General features: G+C 41.9%; 3 protein-coding genes and 1 long non-coding RNA gene across 7 annotated transcripts in view; 2 read left to right on the top strand and 2 right to left on the bottom strand.

The window, feature by feature from the left end:
- Positions 1-8792, bottom strand: part of LOC108098788 — a 34830-nt gene extending 26038 nt beyond the window's left edge. For 2 of the 3 annotated variants that reach the window (XM_017201923.2, XM_017201927.2), the window contains exon 1: positions 7984-8791. The gene's annotated coding sequence lies outside the window, so the exon portion shown is untranslated. Of the gene's footprint in view, positions 1-7983 lie in introns of all 3 variants that reach the window. The other variant, XM_017201924.2, reaches the window with a different exon arrangement.
- Positions 2212-2681, top strand: LOC108098803. Its single transcript, XR_001771870.2, has 2 exons — positions 2212-2445; positions 2504-2681. It is a non-coding gene; the product is annotated as an uncharacterized LOC108098803 (long non-coding RNA).
- Positions 8793-9187: 395 nt separating the features above from the next.
- LOC108098797 (LEM domain-containing protein Bocksbeutel) lies at positions 9188-10726 on the top strand. Of its 2 annotated transcripts, XM_017201939.2 has the most exons (2): positions 9188-10257; positions 10415-10726. In XM_017201939.2, exons 1-2 carry the CDS (start codon positions 9280-9282, stop codon positions 10415-10417), a joined length of 981 nt encoding a protein of 326 aa, XP_017057428.1. In that variant the 5' UTR covers positions 9188-9279; the 3' UTR covers positions 10418-10726. The 2 variants fall into 2 exon arrangements, with proteins under 2 accessions (XP_017057428.1, XP_017057426.1); XM_017201937.2 differs by having other exon boundaries at positions 9188-10726.
- On the bottom strand, positions 10603-13276 carry LOC108098795 (dnaJ homolog subfamily C member 3). Its single transcript, XM_017201935.2, has 3 exons — positions 12774-13276; positions 12595-12708; positions 10603-12205 (listed from the first exon to the last, which is right to left on the bottom strand). Exons 1-3 carry the CDS (start codon positions 12868-12870, stop codon positions 10920-10922), a joined length of 1497 nt encoding a protein of 498 aa, XP_017057424.1. The 5' UTR covers positions 12871-13276; the 3' UTR covers positions 10603-10919.
- Between the last annotated feature and the right edge of the window lie 120 nt (positions 13277-13396).

Raw genomic sequence — 13396 nt, 5'->3', positions numbered from 1 at the left:
CAAATAAAGGGTTAGAAACAAATAAATTCAAAATGGCCACTAGAAAAAAATGGTAAATTAAAAATTCAATGCACATAAAAACAAATTGAGGCCTTTGGCCGGCTCAAACGGCGGCGGACAACAACAATTGAAAAACCTTCATGAAAAATTAGCCACGATGAGTGTTTTTGTTGTTCAGCCGCCGCACGAACTAACCAAAATGCTTTTGCCGCTTTTGCTGCTTTGGGCCGCGTTTCATTCATATGGGCCAAGAGTTTTGAGCCTGCGTTTTGTTTTTTCTTTTTTCTTTTTGCGCACAAATCAATTGACAGAGTCACGTAATCAGCGCAATCATGGCTAAAAACCATTTTGCGGCTTCTTCGTTTTTTTGAGCGTCTTAAATCAATCAAAAGTCGCACCCAGGGAGATGAATAAAAGGTGAATGGAGACAGAAACAGGTTGCCAGCCAAATCGAATTATGTTTGGCGAGATGCAAAAAACGTTTACGGGAGAAAAAAAACCCCGAAAAATCAGGAGGGACCTTGGGCCAATTGATAAATGCATATTCAAGAGTTCAACCGAACGGCTTGTTAAAATGTTAACTTTCCCATAACTTTGGTGGTTGCCCAACTAAACGCTAATGGGTTGAAAGTGAAACAAACGTAACCAATTTTTGTTTACCAAAAATTATTACAGCTAATTCCACCAAGAGAAATACGAAAAGGCGAGCCGGAATTTATTGGCCAACTTGATTTATCTTAGTTGGCAATGAAAATTCTCCACCATTAGCTAAAACCAAACAAATTGCGGGGCATAAATTAAAATTAAATATGTGCAGAAAAAAAGATTGACAGATGTATTCAAGGCTGCGACTTGCTAACCCACAAAAAACATGCAGTAAAAAATAAACAGAACACCCGCAAAGACCGATAAAAAAAAACATTCCTCTGAACAAATAGCAAAAAATAATAATAAAATCTAAACCAAACAAAGCCTCGCACAAACAACTGAAATGTTGTTCGCTTTGTATGTTTATTCGCTGCCAGTTAAGCAAAAAAAAAAAAAAAAAAAACGGCTTAAATGAGCTGAGATTTATGTTTGGGGTACAAATATTTCAGGCATTCCACGGAAATCTCAAACACCTCACTTCAACGCAATCGCCTTCCATAATTTTCCACTTGATTTTACCCATGCCTCAGTTGGCTTTTCCTTTTTCAATTAGAGCAACATCAAACGGCAATTGCCACATTAAAGCTCGATTAAAGTTATAGAAAAAATTCCCTTTACAATGCAATGTCTTTAACCTTTGCAGCGGCGGAAATTGGTGTAAAACTAGTCTCAGATTGCTGCTGCCGATGTTTATGTTGCTGCCGTGTTGCAGCAGATGTTGCTGTTGCTGTTGCAGGGGGGGTAAGGCAATAACATTTTTGTATCACATTGCAAGGCGTTTTCAGGTTCAAGCCACTTTTGTGGTCAACAACATTTCACCGCGGCAACAACTTGTGTTGCCTGTGCAGCAGCGGCAACACTTCCGATAGATAGATGTTGCTGCCACCATGGCTTGTGGCTATGAATGAAATGGGTCCGAGTTTGAGCTGAAGTTGAAGTCTGACTCACAGCTCGGACCTGACTTTTCCACAAATGAGTTCATAACGTTCAACGGTTCGGGAGAGGAAAACATGGAAAGAGAAAAACTTTCATAATTACAAACATGGCAAGAGCTCCTTGCATTGCACAGAGAAAAATGCCTTCCGATCGATTGATTGAGTTTTTTCTTTAGTTCTGCTACAAACATCAGAGAAATGCTACTTTGAATGCGTTCTTAAACTTTTTTATGAATGCAATTACAAATGCTTCAAAGTATAACACTTTCAAAGCGAATAAAATATCCAAAGTTATGGCCCGTGCATAACACTTCTGCAATCTAGTAAATTCCTCTTTATTGCACCATTTTTTTTCAGTGCAGTGGCGATCAACTCACCGCATTGACTGCTGTGCAGCGCAAATGTGCGAAGAGTGGCCGCTGACTCTGGTTTGCTTCAGTAGCTGATTATTTAATAGAAATGATTATGTTTTGGCGTTGCCCATTAAATGTAATCATGCAACTAAGTGCAACAGACTGGCTGCAACAGCAACAGCATTAGCAACATCCCGAGATCCCCGTCTTGTCTTCTGCGATCTCTGTTTGTTGATAATTAGCCGTGGCAGGCAGGAAGTATCACAACCCATACTAACAACACACAGCCACCAATTTTCGTTGTAAAGTGAAATAAAGCAATCAAATGTTCAAATTGTTTGGGAGCCAGCTCCAGTTCCGAACTCGTTGACTTCGTGAAAAACGCCAGCAACCCAAAAAAAAAACAAAAATGAAAAAGCAAAACAGAAAATTATAGCAAGTGCAGAGAAAATCAAACAATGACAAATTGCTGGGAATAGCTTTTCTTTTCCATCATTTTCCCCATAATGGTGGGTATGCAAGGAATAATTGTGCGTAATAAAGCAAGTAACCGCTTCCTCTTTGCAGTGAAAACTTTGGGTCAAAAAAAAAGATAAAAAATCTTACCACAGAAACACAAAAACGGAAAGAGATAAAGTTAAAGTCAAATTACTTTGCTTTCAGAGATTTCGTTTGGTTGCAACTTATCCAAACTGAAATTTATCAATTTTCGCAGAGAGAAATATAAAATTCATTTCTTTTGTTAGTGCTTTTTTGGAAGAACAATCTATTTATGAGTCTGCAGTATTCAATATTTGGTTTTCATCGCAAAATTATCGCAGTTTTTGGCTTATCACTTAATCCCCGACGGACACATCCGCCTTGATAAAACTGCGCCAGATGAAATATTTTTCGATAGTTGCTAAGCCAGATCTTTTTGGTCATCCACTAACTGCAGGGGCTTGGTTTTAGCCAGACCTTTGGTAAACATTACGAGATAGTATAATTAGCAACTTGCTCCCCTGCAACACGTGCTTTTTAGTTATTTGATAAGGTCCCCAAATGAAACCTCTATCGTAGCCGAATTCCCGTACGCTCCATAATGCAACGTATTGTTAACACACATTTGCCATTTATCTTTCCCTAGGGCAACTCGCTTTTTAGCACAGCTGCCAGCTGCTGTTTCGGATAGAAACTCAGCTGTCTCGTGTGTTTTCCAGCTAATTCTAGCCTCTAGCCGAGGGTTTTTTAAATGTCGGTTGGATTTGTCACAACTTAATTGCTTTAAATGCTTTGGCACGGTTCTAAAAAATATCCAATCAATAAAAGCGGGGCCTAGAAAATACAATTAAATATTTATGGGTTAAAGCGGCGATTTCAACCGGCGGAATTTGAGCTTATAACAAATCAATTAATTAAGTCGCACGCAAGGTATTTTACAAATACTACTTAATAAGGTCAAATTGGCAATTGAACAACAAAAAACCAGACTGATAAACAAGCAGCCATCCCAAACGAGTTGGCTTATAAACAAAAAACGTATCTTTTATCGAGCTTTATGCAAATCGGGAGCTAAAAAGTTGCCTCAGCCGGCGGACAAAGAGATCGAAGCCAGTTAAATAACAAATTGATAAATATTAATAAGGCCAGGGGATTTTGTTTGTTTGCTGTGTGCGTGCATTGCATTTACGCTTGAGTTATCCGCGAGCAATCTGCGTATCTAGCAGATACAAAATGTCATCGTTGCCGGTTACAGTTAAGCTGCACTGCCAACTACTTGTCCATTTGAACGGGCCTTTTTTATGCAAAGCACAGAGCATGTGGAATGTATCCGCCAGATACAAATTGCAATTGCAATCGAGTGTAAACAAAACAAAGGCGCAAGAAACACGCGTGCGCTCGTAACTCGAGATACAATCGCCGTTTCTTGGGTTTTGTTTTTTTTTTTGTCGTCGTTTTACCTCGTCGCAGATTTCAGATACATGTGTATCTGCGAGATTGCGGCAATCTAGTATGTATTTATTAAGCCGCCGTGTGACTTATGCACCGCGATGCCTTGACTTTAGCCGGCGAATCAGCTGGATGCAACAATTGTCGTAGCGATCTGATGACTCAAAATAGGTCACCAGATAGTGCGGAGATATGTCGGAATTGTTTACCTGCTCAAGCTGCTAGTAAGTTGTAAAGTGCCACGCGGCAGATAAGCAGGAAAAGTATTAAAATTACTTTATTACAGACCCTCTGTCCATGATTCACCAAGCCACTTTAATCAATTGGACGAAAATACATTGTGAATCAGGAAGAGTAACTGCACTTCAAGGGTCCCAGCTGATAACAGAAACAGAAAACACCAAGGGAAAATATAATATCTAAGAATGCTTTCAAGATAGTCAAAAATGTCAGCGGATAAAAATAGCCTAATCTGTCTTCCGAATTACTGAATAATATAAACTTATAGTCTGATATGGAGCACTAAGCCTCTTAGCTGATTAAGGAACCTAATTGCGACGCAGTTCATACTTCTGTTGACGAAGATATCTTCTCATTTCATTGAAAAACAATTTTTTAGATTTTAAATATCGCTTTAAAAAGCATGTCTTAACGTTATTTTTTTTAGCAATAGTTCCAATTCGTTGATGACTTGGGAAATTCCAATAAAATAACTTATCCATGTTGGAATTTCCCGCCCACTTTATGGAGTAAGGCCAACCCCCTTATCTGATAAAAAGCACCTACTCAAGCAGGAATTTCTAGCCTGATTTTTTTCTGTTGTCGAGAGGGGAAAGCCAAAGACTTTACCTTCGAATCGGGGCTTTCCACTCCAATAACTTTGGCCAATGGCTCTCGCCCGAAGCCGAAGCCAATTCCAATTCCGATTCCACTGCGATCCGCCCAGAAGGCAGTTCACAATTAGCAAGCGGTAACCTCAATGGCTCGACATGTCTCCTCCACTCGTGTCACTCGCGCCAACGGACATTGGCTGGCAACCTTGTGGGTTATTGGTAATGGGCAATGGGCAATGGGCAATGGACACGGGGTGTATTGTGTATACGCCGCTTATTGGATAAGTATATGCCGATCGGCGATCGACGGTTTAGCTTTTTCTGTGATCGCCGTTCGTAAGCGACACATAAACCATAATTAAAAGCGAAAAACAGTTGGCCCCAAAAATCGAAGCCACCGAAAAAACCAGTAAGCAAAACCAAAAATGCGCGCGCGTTTGCGCACTGCGCACCTGTTTTTTTTTTGTTTGTTTGTTGTTATTGTGTTTTTCTGGCACCCCTCCCCATTGAACATAACCCCCCTTGGGTCCACCACCCTCGCTGGAGTTGGCCAGTTTCATGAAACAATTACGAATACGAGTGCAAAACACAAGCAAAACAAAACCAAACCGAACCGATCCAAAACAAGCTGAAGCGAACACCAAGTTGGCCAAGCTGTTGGCCAAGTTAAGACGACTTGGGGCTACTTTGGGGCGACTTGAGGGGTCCACTTGGCTCATTGCAACGTTCGCCGCTGCTGTTTAGTGATTGTTTTTGTTGTTTTTATTGGCGCATAAACACGGCCACAACCAATGCACTGTGGAATATTGAAATTTGGGATCGTATGGTAAGATAAATGTTTTGACAAGTTAATCCTCATCTTAAAAAAAGTATACATTCTAACCATGAAATATATACAATCAAATAAATTTCAGGAAGTGCATACACGATGTGTATTATTTTCTAAAGTATTTACAAAACTTACACTGCAGCACTTTAAAAATGCCAATTTAAGTTATAGATTGGTATTTAAGTTGCAGTAATCGTAAGTTTAGCTGGTGTTCTTTGTTTCTAAGACAGCTGGCTGTTTTGCATACCGACAAATCTATTATCTTTCAAGGTAAGATTCGAATGTGTCTTTTCTAGAAATACCTTATATGCAAACCTTTCTGAAAGGGTATTATATTATAATGACGTTGTTGGGGCTTTCAGCCCACAGTGCTCGACAACTGGCCCGGTTTGCCTACGAATGGAGTAGCCTCTCCTTGTCACCCCACTGCCTTTTCCATCGCCGCCCCTTTTCATCCTTTTTGTTCAATTCTACACAGAAAACAAAAACGAAGAGTTTCTCATACAGAGATATTTTCTTTCAAATTGGGTAAGGGTAAAACTGCTGCAGCTAAAACTAGTTTGTTTTTTGGTGATTATGTTATGGTAATGTGGATATGTTAATGGACACACATAAATCTAAAATACTGACACAGAATAAGATGGCATAATATGCTAGAAATAATAGAATCTTGATACGGTAGTCTGGACTTAAATCACATTACTGCCCCATGAATTTTAAGTGACTACAGCAAAATAAACACTATTTTATAACTAACTAGAACATTTTGGTATCAAATTAAAATGCTGGTATCAGATCGAAAATCATGAAATTGATCATGTTATCATATCCATTTTTTTCTTTCTGTGTCTTGATCGCTTCGATTTCTGCTCGATCGCTCGCCTTTTTAGCTTTGGCGTAAAATTGCAGAGCGATCTTGTCGTTGTTGCTTTTGCCTCTCTGCCATTAAGGCAACAACGGCTGAAACACAAACACACAGACAAACACAAACAGCGAGCAAGAAACCTGTAGAATTTACAATTACAACAACGGCAAACACAGTGCGCGTATCTGCGTCAATGCTTTTTTTAACGTTTTTTTATACTTTGTTCGCTTACTGGGCGCATTTGCAATTGAAGCGTGGCTCACACAGATACGAAACGCACACATGCAAGCCGCTAACCCACTTGATATGGCCATCTCGCTCGCACCGAGCGGTTTGAAGTCTGAACGTGTTTTTTATATAACTTTTTTATGCGCATAGTTTTGTTGTTCATAAAACTTGTTGTTGTCGCTTGTTTTGGGTTTTTTTTTGTATTTTCTGCATACATTTTTTGGTGGGAATATTTGGCATTTTGTTTTCTTTATGTTTGAGGAATTTTGTTTTTGTCTAGCGATAAGTAGATGCAAGATAGAAATGAATAAATGCATTTGGCTATGAGTCATATGGGATTGGGTTTGGAATTGGTATTGGGAAATCTCTGCTGCTAAAGTTTTCCCAGAAACTGAATGGCTAAAACAATTTCAGCTTCTCATTTTTGCACACGCCATGCAATTTAATTTAATAGATAAATCATTTTCGAATCTGTTATCTCATTCAATTTAGTGTCAAATTGGAGCTCTCTCAACTCCCGACTCTCGACTCAATCCCACTCGACGACTACAATCCACTCAACTCTCATGACTTCATTTGGTCTTGTGCAATTTACTGATTATCTCATAATCATCTGCTCGTGTGCTTCAATTTGTATCCAAGAGACTTTTTCTCCGCGACTTAATGATGCTTGGAAATTAACCATGGATTACATAAATAAGATAAAACAAGAAAACAAAAGCGGGCAACAAATTTGATTTTATTTAGTTGCGGCTGCATTTCAATTTTGGCATTTACAACATTTTTCTTATGGCGTGTGTGTGTTTCGTGTTGATTTATGCCGATTTTGGCCAGTCGCGTTTTCAGTGAAAGTTGAGCGAGTTCAAAACAACAGCCAAAGGTTGTGTCAATGAACTAAGGTGGGCGAATTCCTAAGTTTGGTTTAGATAATGTCAAGGTGTTTGACTAATCTATTGTTAACAATCAATTGGCTTATCGACTCTGCCGCTCACGTGCCTTTCGTATCAAAGTGTTCCAAATTTAGACGATGACCGAATTAACTATACGGTTAAAATTGCCAAACACAATTGATGGTTAAAAAAAAAAACAATAGCGAGCTCTGGCCCTAAGGTCCTTTTTAGACTTTTAAGTTGTTTAACCTTACTGATCTATAGGCACCAAATAATCAGAAAAGACTTTTTATCAGCTAAAACGAGAACGGTAAATATCCAACTAATGACTTTAAATAATTTTACTTCTTGCATATATTTTAAGAAAATTAATGGAATCACTGAATAAAAATAAGGTGATATCTGAGATTGTTCCTATTGGGAAAGTTGAGTATATTGACTTCGGTAACTCACTGGGCTTTTTTTTTGCTTACCTGGATATGATTGTTGCAACAGGTAGTTCAGGCTGCTTTTAAGTAGACTGGCGATAAGAAAAGGCCACGCGAAGAGTTTCGGCAACAGCAATTTTGAAATAAAAAGGCAATTAGTCGTTCACTTTCGATTTGATCGGCCGATAAGGCATTAACAGGGAAAACTCGGTGTTAACACAGGTAAACAAAGAACAAACACACTTCTCTTCTGATTGCGTTTTAAAACAAAACCAAAATCCGTGGATAGTTTTATTTTGCTTTTTATTTTTCCCCTTTTTCTTTGAATTTTTCACGTCTTGTGTGTGTCCCGCTTGCTCTTTTGGGGCGCCTTTCTCGCTCTGTCCGCTTTAACCGGTTTTTTTTTTTTGGTTTTGGTTTATGTTTATGCTGCTGCGGTTGTTGTTATTTCCCTTGCTCTTGGCTTTTTGAGAGGAAAATATGCTGCAATTGCAACAAAAAAATCTGTCGAATGTTTCCAGCCACTGATTAATTCGAAATTAAAACGAAAACTTTAAAACACCCGCGAGAGAAATGAACAACATGACAACTAAGTAAGACACACACGCAGGCGCAGAACGATGCGCATAAAATGCTGAAGAACAGGTGTTTATGATTTTCGCCCGTTGCTTTAGAGTCCACGGTTTGTTTTCTTATTTTGTGTCTTGTATCTCCCCTGTTTTCCGCACTGCGACTTGAATTTTCTTTGGCTTTGCGAGTGCTTTCCGCGCGACGATTCGTTTTATTTGAGCGTGTTGTTTGCGATTGGACACCTGTTGCGCGTTCGATTTTCATAAAACTAACCGTGTGACCGTCGGTCGGGTGTGCAAATATACCACAAGAAGTAGCACAGAAGCAGTCTGGCAGCACTGTTGGTTTTGACGATTTACCAATACTGGGTGTTTAGTTGATAAGGGGACTCCAGTTTGAACGCTAACCCTATATCTAAAAATATATTCAGCACTATTTACTATAATTTTAGGGTTCCTTCGGCCCCTGTTGCACAACTTCTTTTAAATAAATTTTATTTTAATTAAGGCAGTAATTTAAAAATCAATTGCATTCATTATTTGAATATTTACATTAAGTTTTCGAATACAATATCGTTTTTAAGGCAACCACAAATTTTATCATATTTTACTATTCTTAAATAAATAAAGTGTTTCTTAACAACACTGTATTAAATCAATCGATATACATGTATTTGCCTTGCCTATCGCTGCCGAGCCGTCAAAATAACAACAGCAACAAACAGTGACGACATTGCTAATTTTGTTTTGCGTTTCACCAGAGCTGGAAATAATGTCGGATCTCGCTTACCTGGACTCGTTGTCCAACAAAGAACTGATGGCAAAGTGCCTGGAGCACGGCCTGCCCGTCGTTCCGGTGACATCCAGCACGCGCTCCGTTATTCTTCGTCGGCTGAAGGCAGCGATATCGGGAACTCCTCTGAACAAAAGCAAAACTTCAAGTAAGAAATCGACGTCTCAACGCGCAACCATACACGGCAGCCAGGTGGCGACGCCCACATCAGAGCCAGTGCGGCGTACAGTAGGAAGGAGTGCAGGTCGCAGCAATGGCAGCCAAATCAGCGAGCAAAGTCGTCGCACTATTGCCTATGGATTGGACAATACCTCGGTTTCTGGGAGATCTGTGCAGACCACGACTACAGTCTCGGATGTGGGCTCCCAGTCGGAAGACGATGACTACTACATGGTGGACTCACCGAGCGTAAAATATTCCCAAGGCGCTAAACCGGCCCCAAGAGAGAACCGACGGTCTGTTTCGCTTTCGAAATCTGGGGTGCTGACTACGTCCTATACGCGCGAGGAGGACCCACCACTTTACGGGCAGGAGGACATACCACGCACATACACTTACGAAAGACGACATGCCCCAGCCGCTCCTCTACACACACTTCCCACTTATGAGCCGCGCATTGAGCCTTCGACCTACAGACGCACAGAGTTCTCGCGACCACTGCTGACCCAGACCAATCTGAACTCAACCAGCTACCAGGATGACCCTGGATACAACCCTTCGCTCTCACCAATTTTTCCGAGGAACACTTTCAGTGGTTCCGCCCGGCCTTTTAGTGGCCCTGTGGCAGATCCCGTGCAGCCTCGCCAGCGCCAGACTGGACAACACTTAGCTCGGGGTCGTTTGCTCCAGCCAACAACAGCTGTAAACACTCTTTATCCGCAACTTAATCAGTTTTACGATCAGCCGGACAACGTAGGGGAACCAATGGACACTGACAGTGAATCCGAAGAGGAGCAGGTTCGTAGGAGCAGCTATCGACCCAGCGCACGCTCCTCACCGCTGGCCAGGAAACCTCTGGGGAGACAGCAGGAGGAGCTGTCGCCAATGGCGCAGTTTCGTGCGCTGGCCGTTTCTCTGGACAACCGATATAATATCAAGTTCTACTTCATAGTAGTAGTAGCAACGATGCTGGCCACCATGGTCTACGTGATGCTGACGCCCAACGCTTAGAAGGAAGCCTTTGCAACAAATGACTTTGGTTTTGGTTACTACACTCATCTTAACACCCAGACATAAGGAAAATTTCCCGTCAAGACCTCGCATTTTAATCTAAATTCCGAAGAGATTTAAAGTTCACGAATATTCAGTTCAAATTGCCAAGTCTTTAATTGCTTGTTTCGCATATTGTTTCTTTTTTATACATATTTAGAAAAAATGTACTACATTATAATTATTGTATTGTATTAAATAAACTAATTAAATGTAAGTGCTCAGTGTGTGTTGTTGCGATTTGTGTGTGTGGCACTCTCTGACAACGGACCAGGGAGAGTGGTATGCTTTATGCTACTATTTACACGCCATTCAAATAAACAAAACAAACAGTGTAAAATCGTCGAAGGATATCGGGATATCGCGGCTAGGACATCACAAAGCAAATGGCTGCTGACGGCGTTGGCTGACTAATTAAAGTGGAACTTGAACTGGAACGGCGACCCGTGCTGGAAGTGCCCAAATGGATGCTCGCCATGGAAGCCACCGCGCTGATTGCCCTCGGGATCCAGGGGATCCTCGCCGTTGTCGAACTGGCGTCGTTTCTCGGGGTCGGTGAGCACCTCCTTGGCGGCGGCGATATCGATGAACTTCTTCTCGGCCACCTTCTTCTCCTCGTCCCGGAAGTTGTCTGGATGCCACTTCTGCGCCGCCTTCCTGTATGCCTTAACAATTTCCTGTTTGCTGGCGCTGCGTTTAACGCCTAATATCTTATAGTAATCTCTGCGCTCCGACTGCTTTTGCAGCTTCTTGGCTCGCTGAATGCCTTCTTTCGCGCGGGAATTGCTCTCGTCCAAGTCGAGTGCCGCCTGATAGGAGTGTATGGCATCGTCGTACATTTCAGTGCCGAGCAGTGCTTCCGCGCGATCGCAGTAGACTTGCGCGTCTTTCGTAATTTCCAGCGCTTCCTTGCACTGCTGCAACGCCTTGCCGAACTGCTCATCGCCAGTGTAGCAGTTGCAGAGCACCTTGTGCCCCTCGTATCGGATCATTATCACTTCAGGTTCATTTCGTAGCACCGCCTCTCCGGCGGCTATGCACTCGGCAAATTGTTTTTCCTCGCGAGCCTGCTCTGCGTTGACCAGCTGCTTCTCAACCTTGCGCAGCTTCTTGTAGAACGGGAAGCAGAGCTTGTGCTCCGGATCAAATTTCAGGCACCCGCGGATTTCTTTCAAGGCATTTGTGGCATGACCAATGGAGTACAATAGCTCGGCTATATTGTAGTGACCCTCCGTGCTGTCCTGCGAGAGTCGGTTCACCTGTCTCAAGTCCGCAATGGCGGACAGCGGATCGTTGATTGCAATATAGGCATCTGAACGAGCCTGCCGGAAGGGCACGGCCCACGGCGAGATCTCAAGCAACTGTGTGATCATGGAAATGGCGTTTTGGTGGTCGCTATGCTGAATCAGCTGCTGTACAAGCTGCCATTGCTCCTGGGCGGGGGCCAAGCGGGAGTAGTGCTCCAGCACCAAGCCATTGTTAGGTTCCTCTTGCAGCACGTGTTCAAAATCCACGATTGCTTGCTCGTACTCGCCGCTCTTCATGTGCACAACACCCCGCTGAATACGAGCGGCTGTAAAATCGGGCTTCAACTCGAGGACCCTGCTGAAGTCCTGGACAGCGAATCGCGTTTTGCCCAACGCCAGGTAAACGGTGCCTCGCTTGAAAAGCGTCAGGTAGTTGTTGGCATCACCCTCTGCGAAAATGATAATGGTTAAATCAGAGAAGGGGAAAAGAAAGAAAACGGATATACCCCGCAAGTAGTACTATATCTTTAAAGCTATCTGTAGGCAGCTGCCTCAAAAGTCTAGTTTAAGAAACTTAATTGAAATGGACATCAAACAATAACTCCTTAGAAAAATGTGTTTTTAAACTGTCAAACTTTAAAACTTTTAACTGTATTGATATACATATCTTAAAAGATCAAAACTTGTTTAATGAAATTTGAGCACAACTTTAAACATCTGCTTTGGTAATTAACAAATGACCTTTAAAACTGCAGAGAATAAAATTATTAAACAAAGTTGTCTTGGAAACTACTAGTTTGCAAGGGATATCCGATTTTTTCAAGGTTTTTCTAATTACCAACAGCCGCATGGTAGTGCGTGAGTGCATCCGACAGCTGACCGCGGGCCAGGAGCTCCTTGCCCAGCTCCAGATGGTTCTCAATGTCCGCCGGACTTGCCGCCGACTCGGCGCCTATGCGAGAAACAATGACGTGTAGTTAGGCAAAATTCGCAGATAAGCAAAAGGTAGGCAAGTACCTTCCAGGAAGAGCTCCAGAAGAAGAAGAAGCAGGCAAGCGGCCAGCTTCTTTTCGCCGCCACCGACCATGAGGAGGTCACTCAATGGCAAGGCCATTGTGTTGATGGCTACGTGTACTTGGATGAGCCCGCAAAAACCTGTGTGGGCGTGATTTGGAGTTGATTTTGAATCGACACGCACGTCAGATCTGTTTGGCGTGGCAGCAGCTAATCTGTGCGGTTGCACCCCGCCCCCTCTTTCGCTAGCGGCCTTTTTATAACTTGGCTACTATGGATTTTATGCCCGATTTTGGAACGCTTTCGGCACCGTCTGCTTTTTAGTCTATTGATTGTGACTCGGTCAGTAGATTGTTTTCAGTTTATATTTGATATGAAGAGTGCTGGTTGTCCCTGTCGGCATCGCTGCCAGTGATAACTCAGAATTGTGACCTGCACAGAACTTTTCACTTATAAATATAAATATTATAAACTAAAACTGACGTGTTCACGTTCAATAGTGATGGCGATATTTTTGGGAAAAAATCCCTTTAAGACTTTTTCATTAACCAGGTAAAACTATGGTTTGTGTCTTCGCTTATCCCATTTCTTACCATGAATATTAACAGAGCTGTTAGCAAACATAC

This window comes from Drosophila ficusphila, unplaced genomic scaffold (genome assembly GCF_018152265.1).
Source record: "Drosophila ficusphila isolate 14025-0441.05 unplaced genomic scaffold, ASM1815226v1 contig_791, whole genome shotgun sequence".
Taxonomy (NCBI): Eukaryota; Metazoa; Arthropoda; class Insecta; order Diptera; family Drosophilidae; genus Drosophila; species Drosophila ficusphila.
This window is presented reverse-complemented; position numbering and strand designations above follow the sequence as displayed.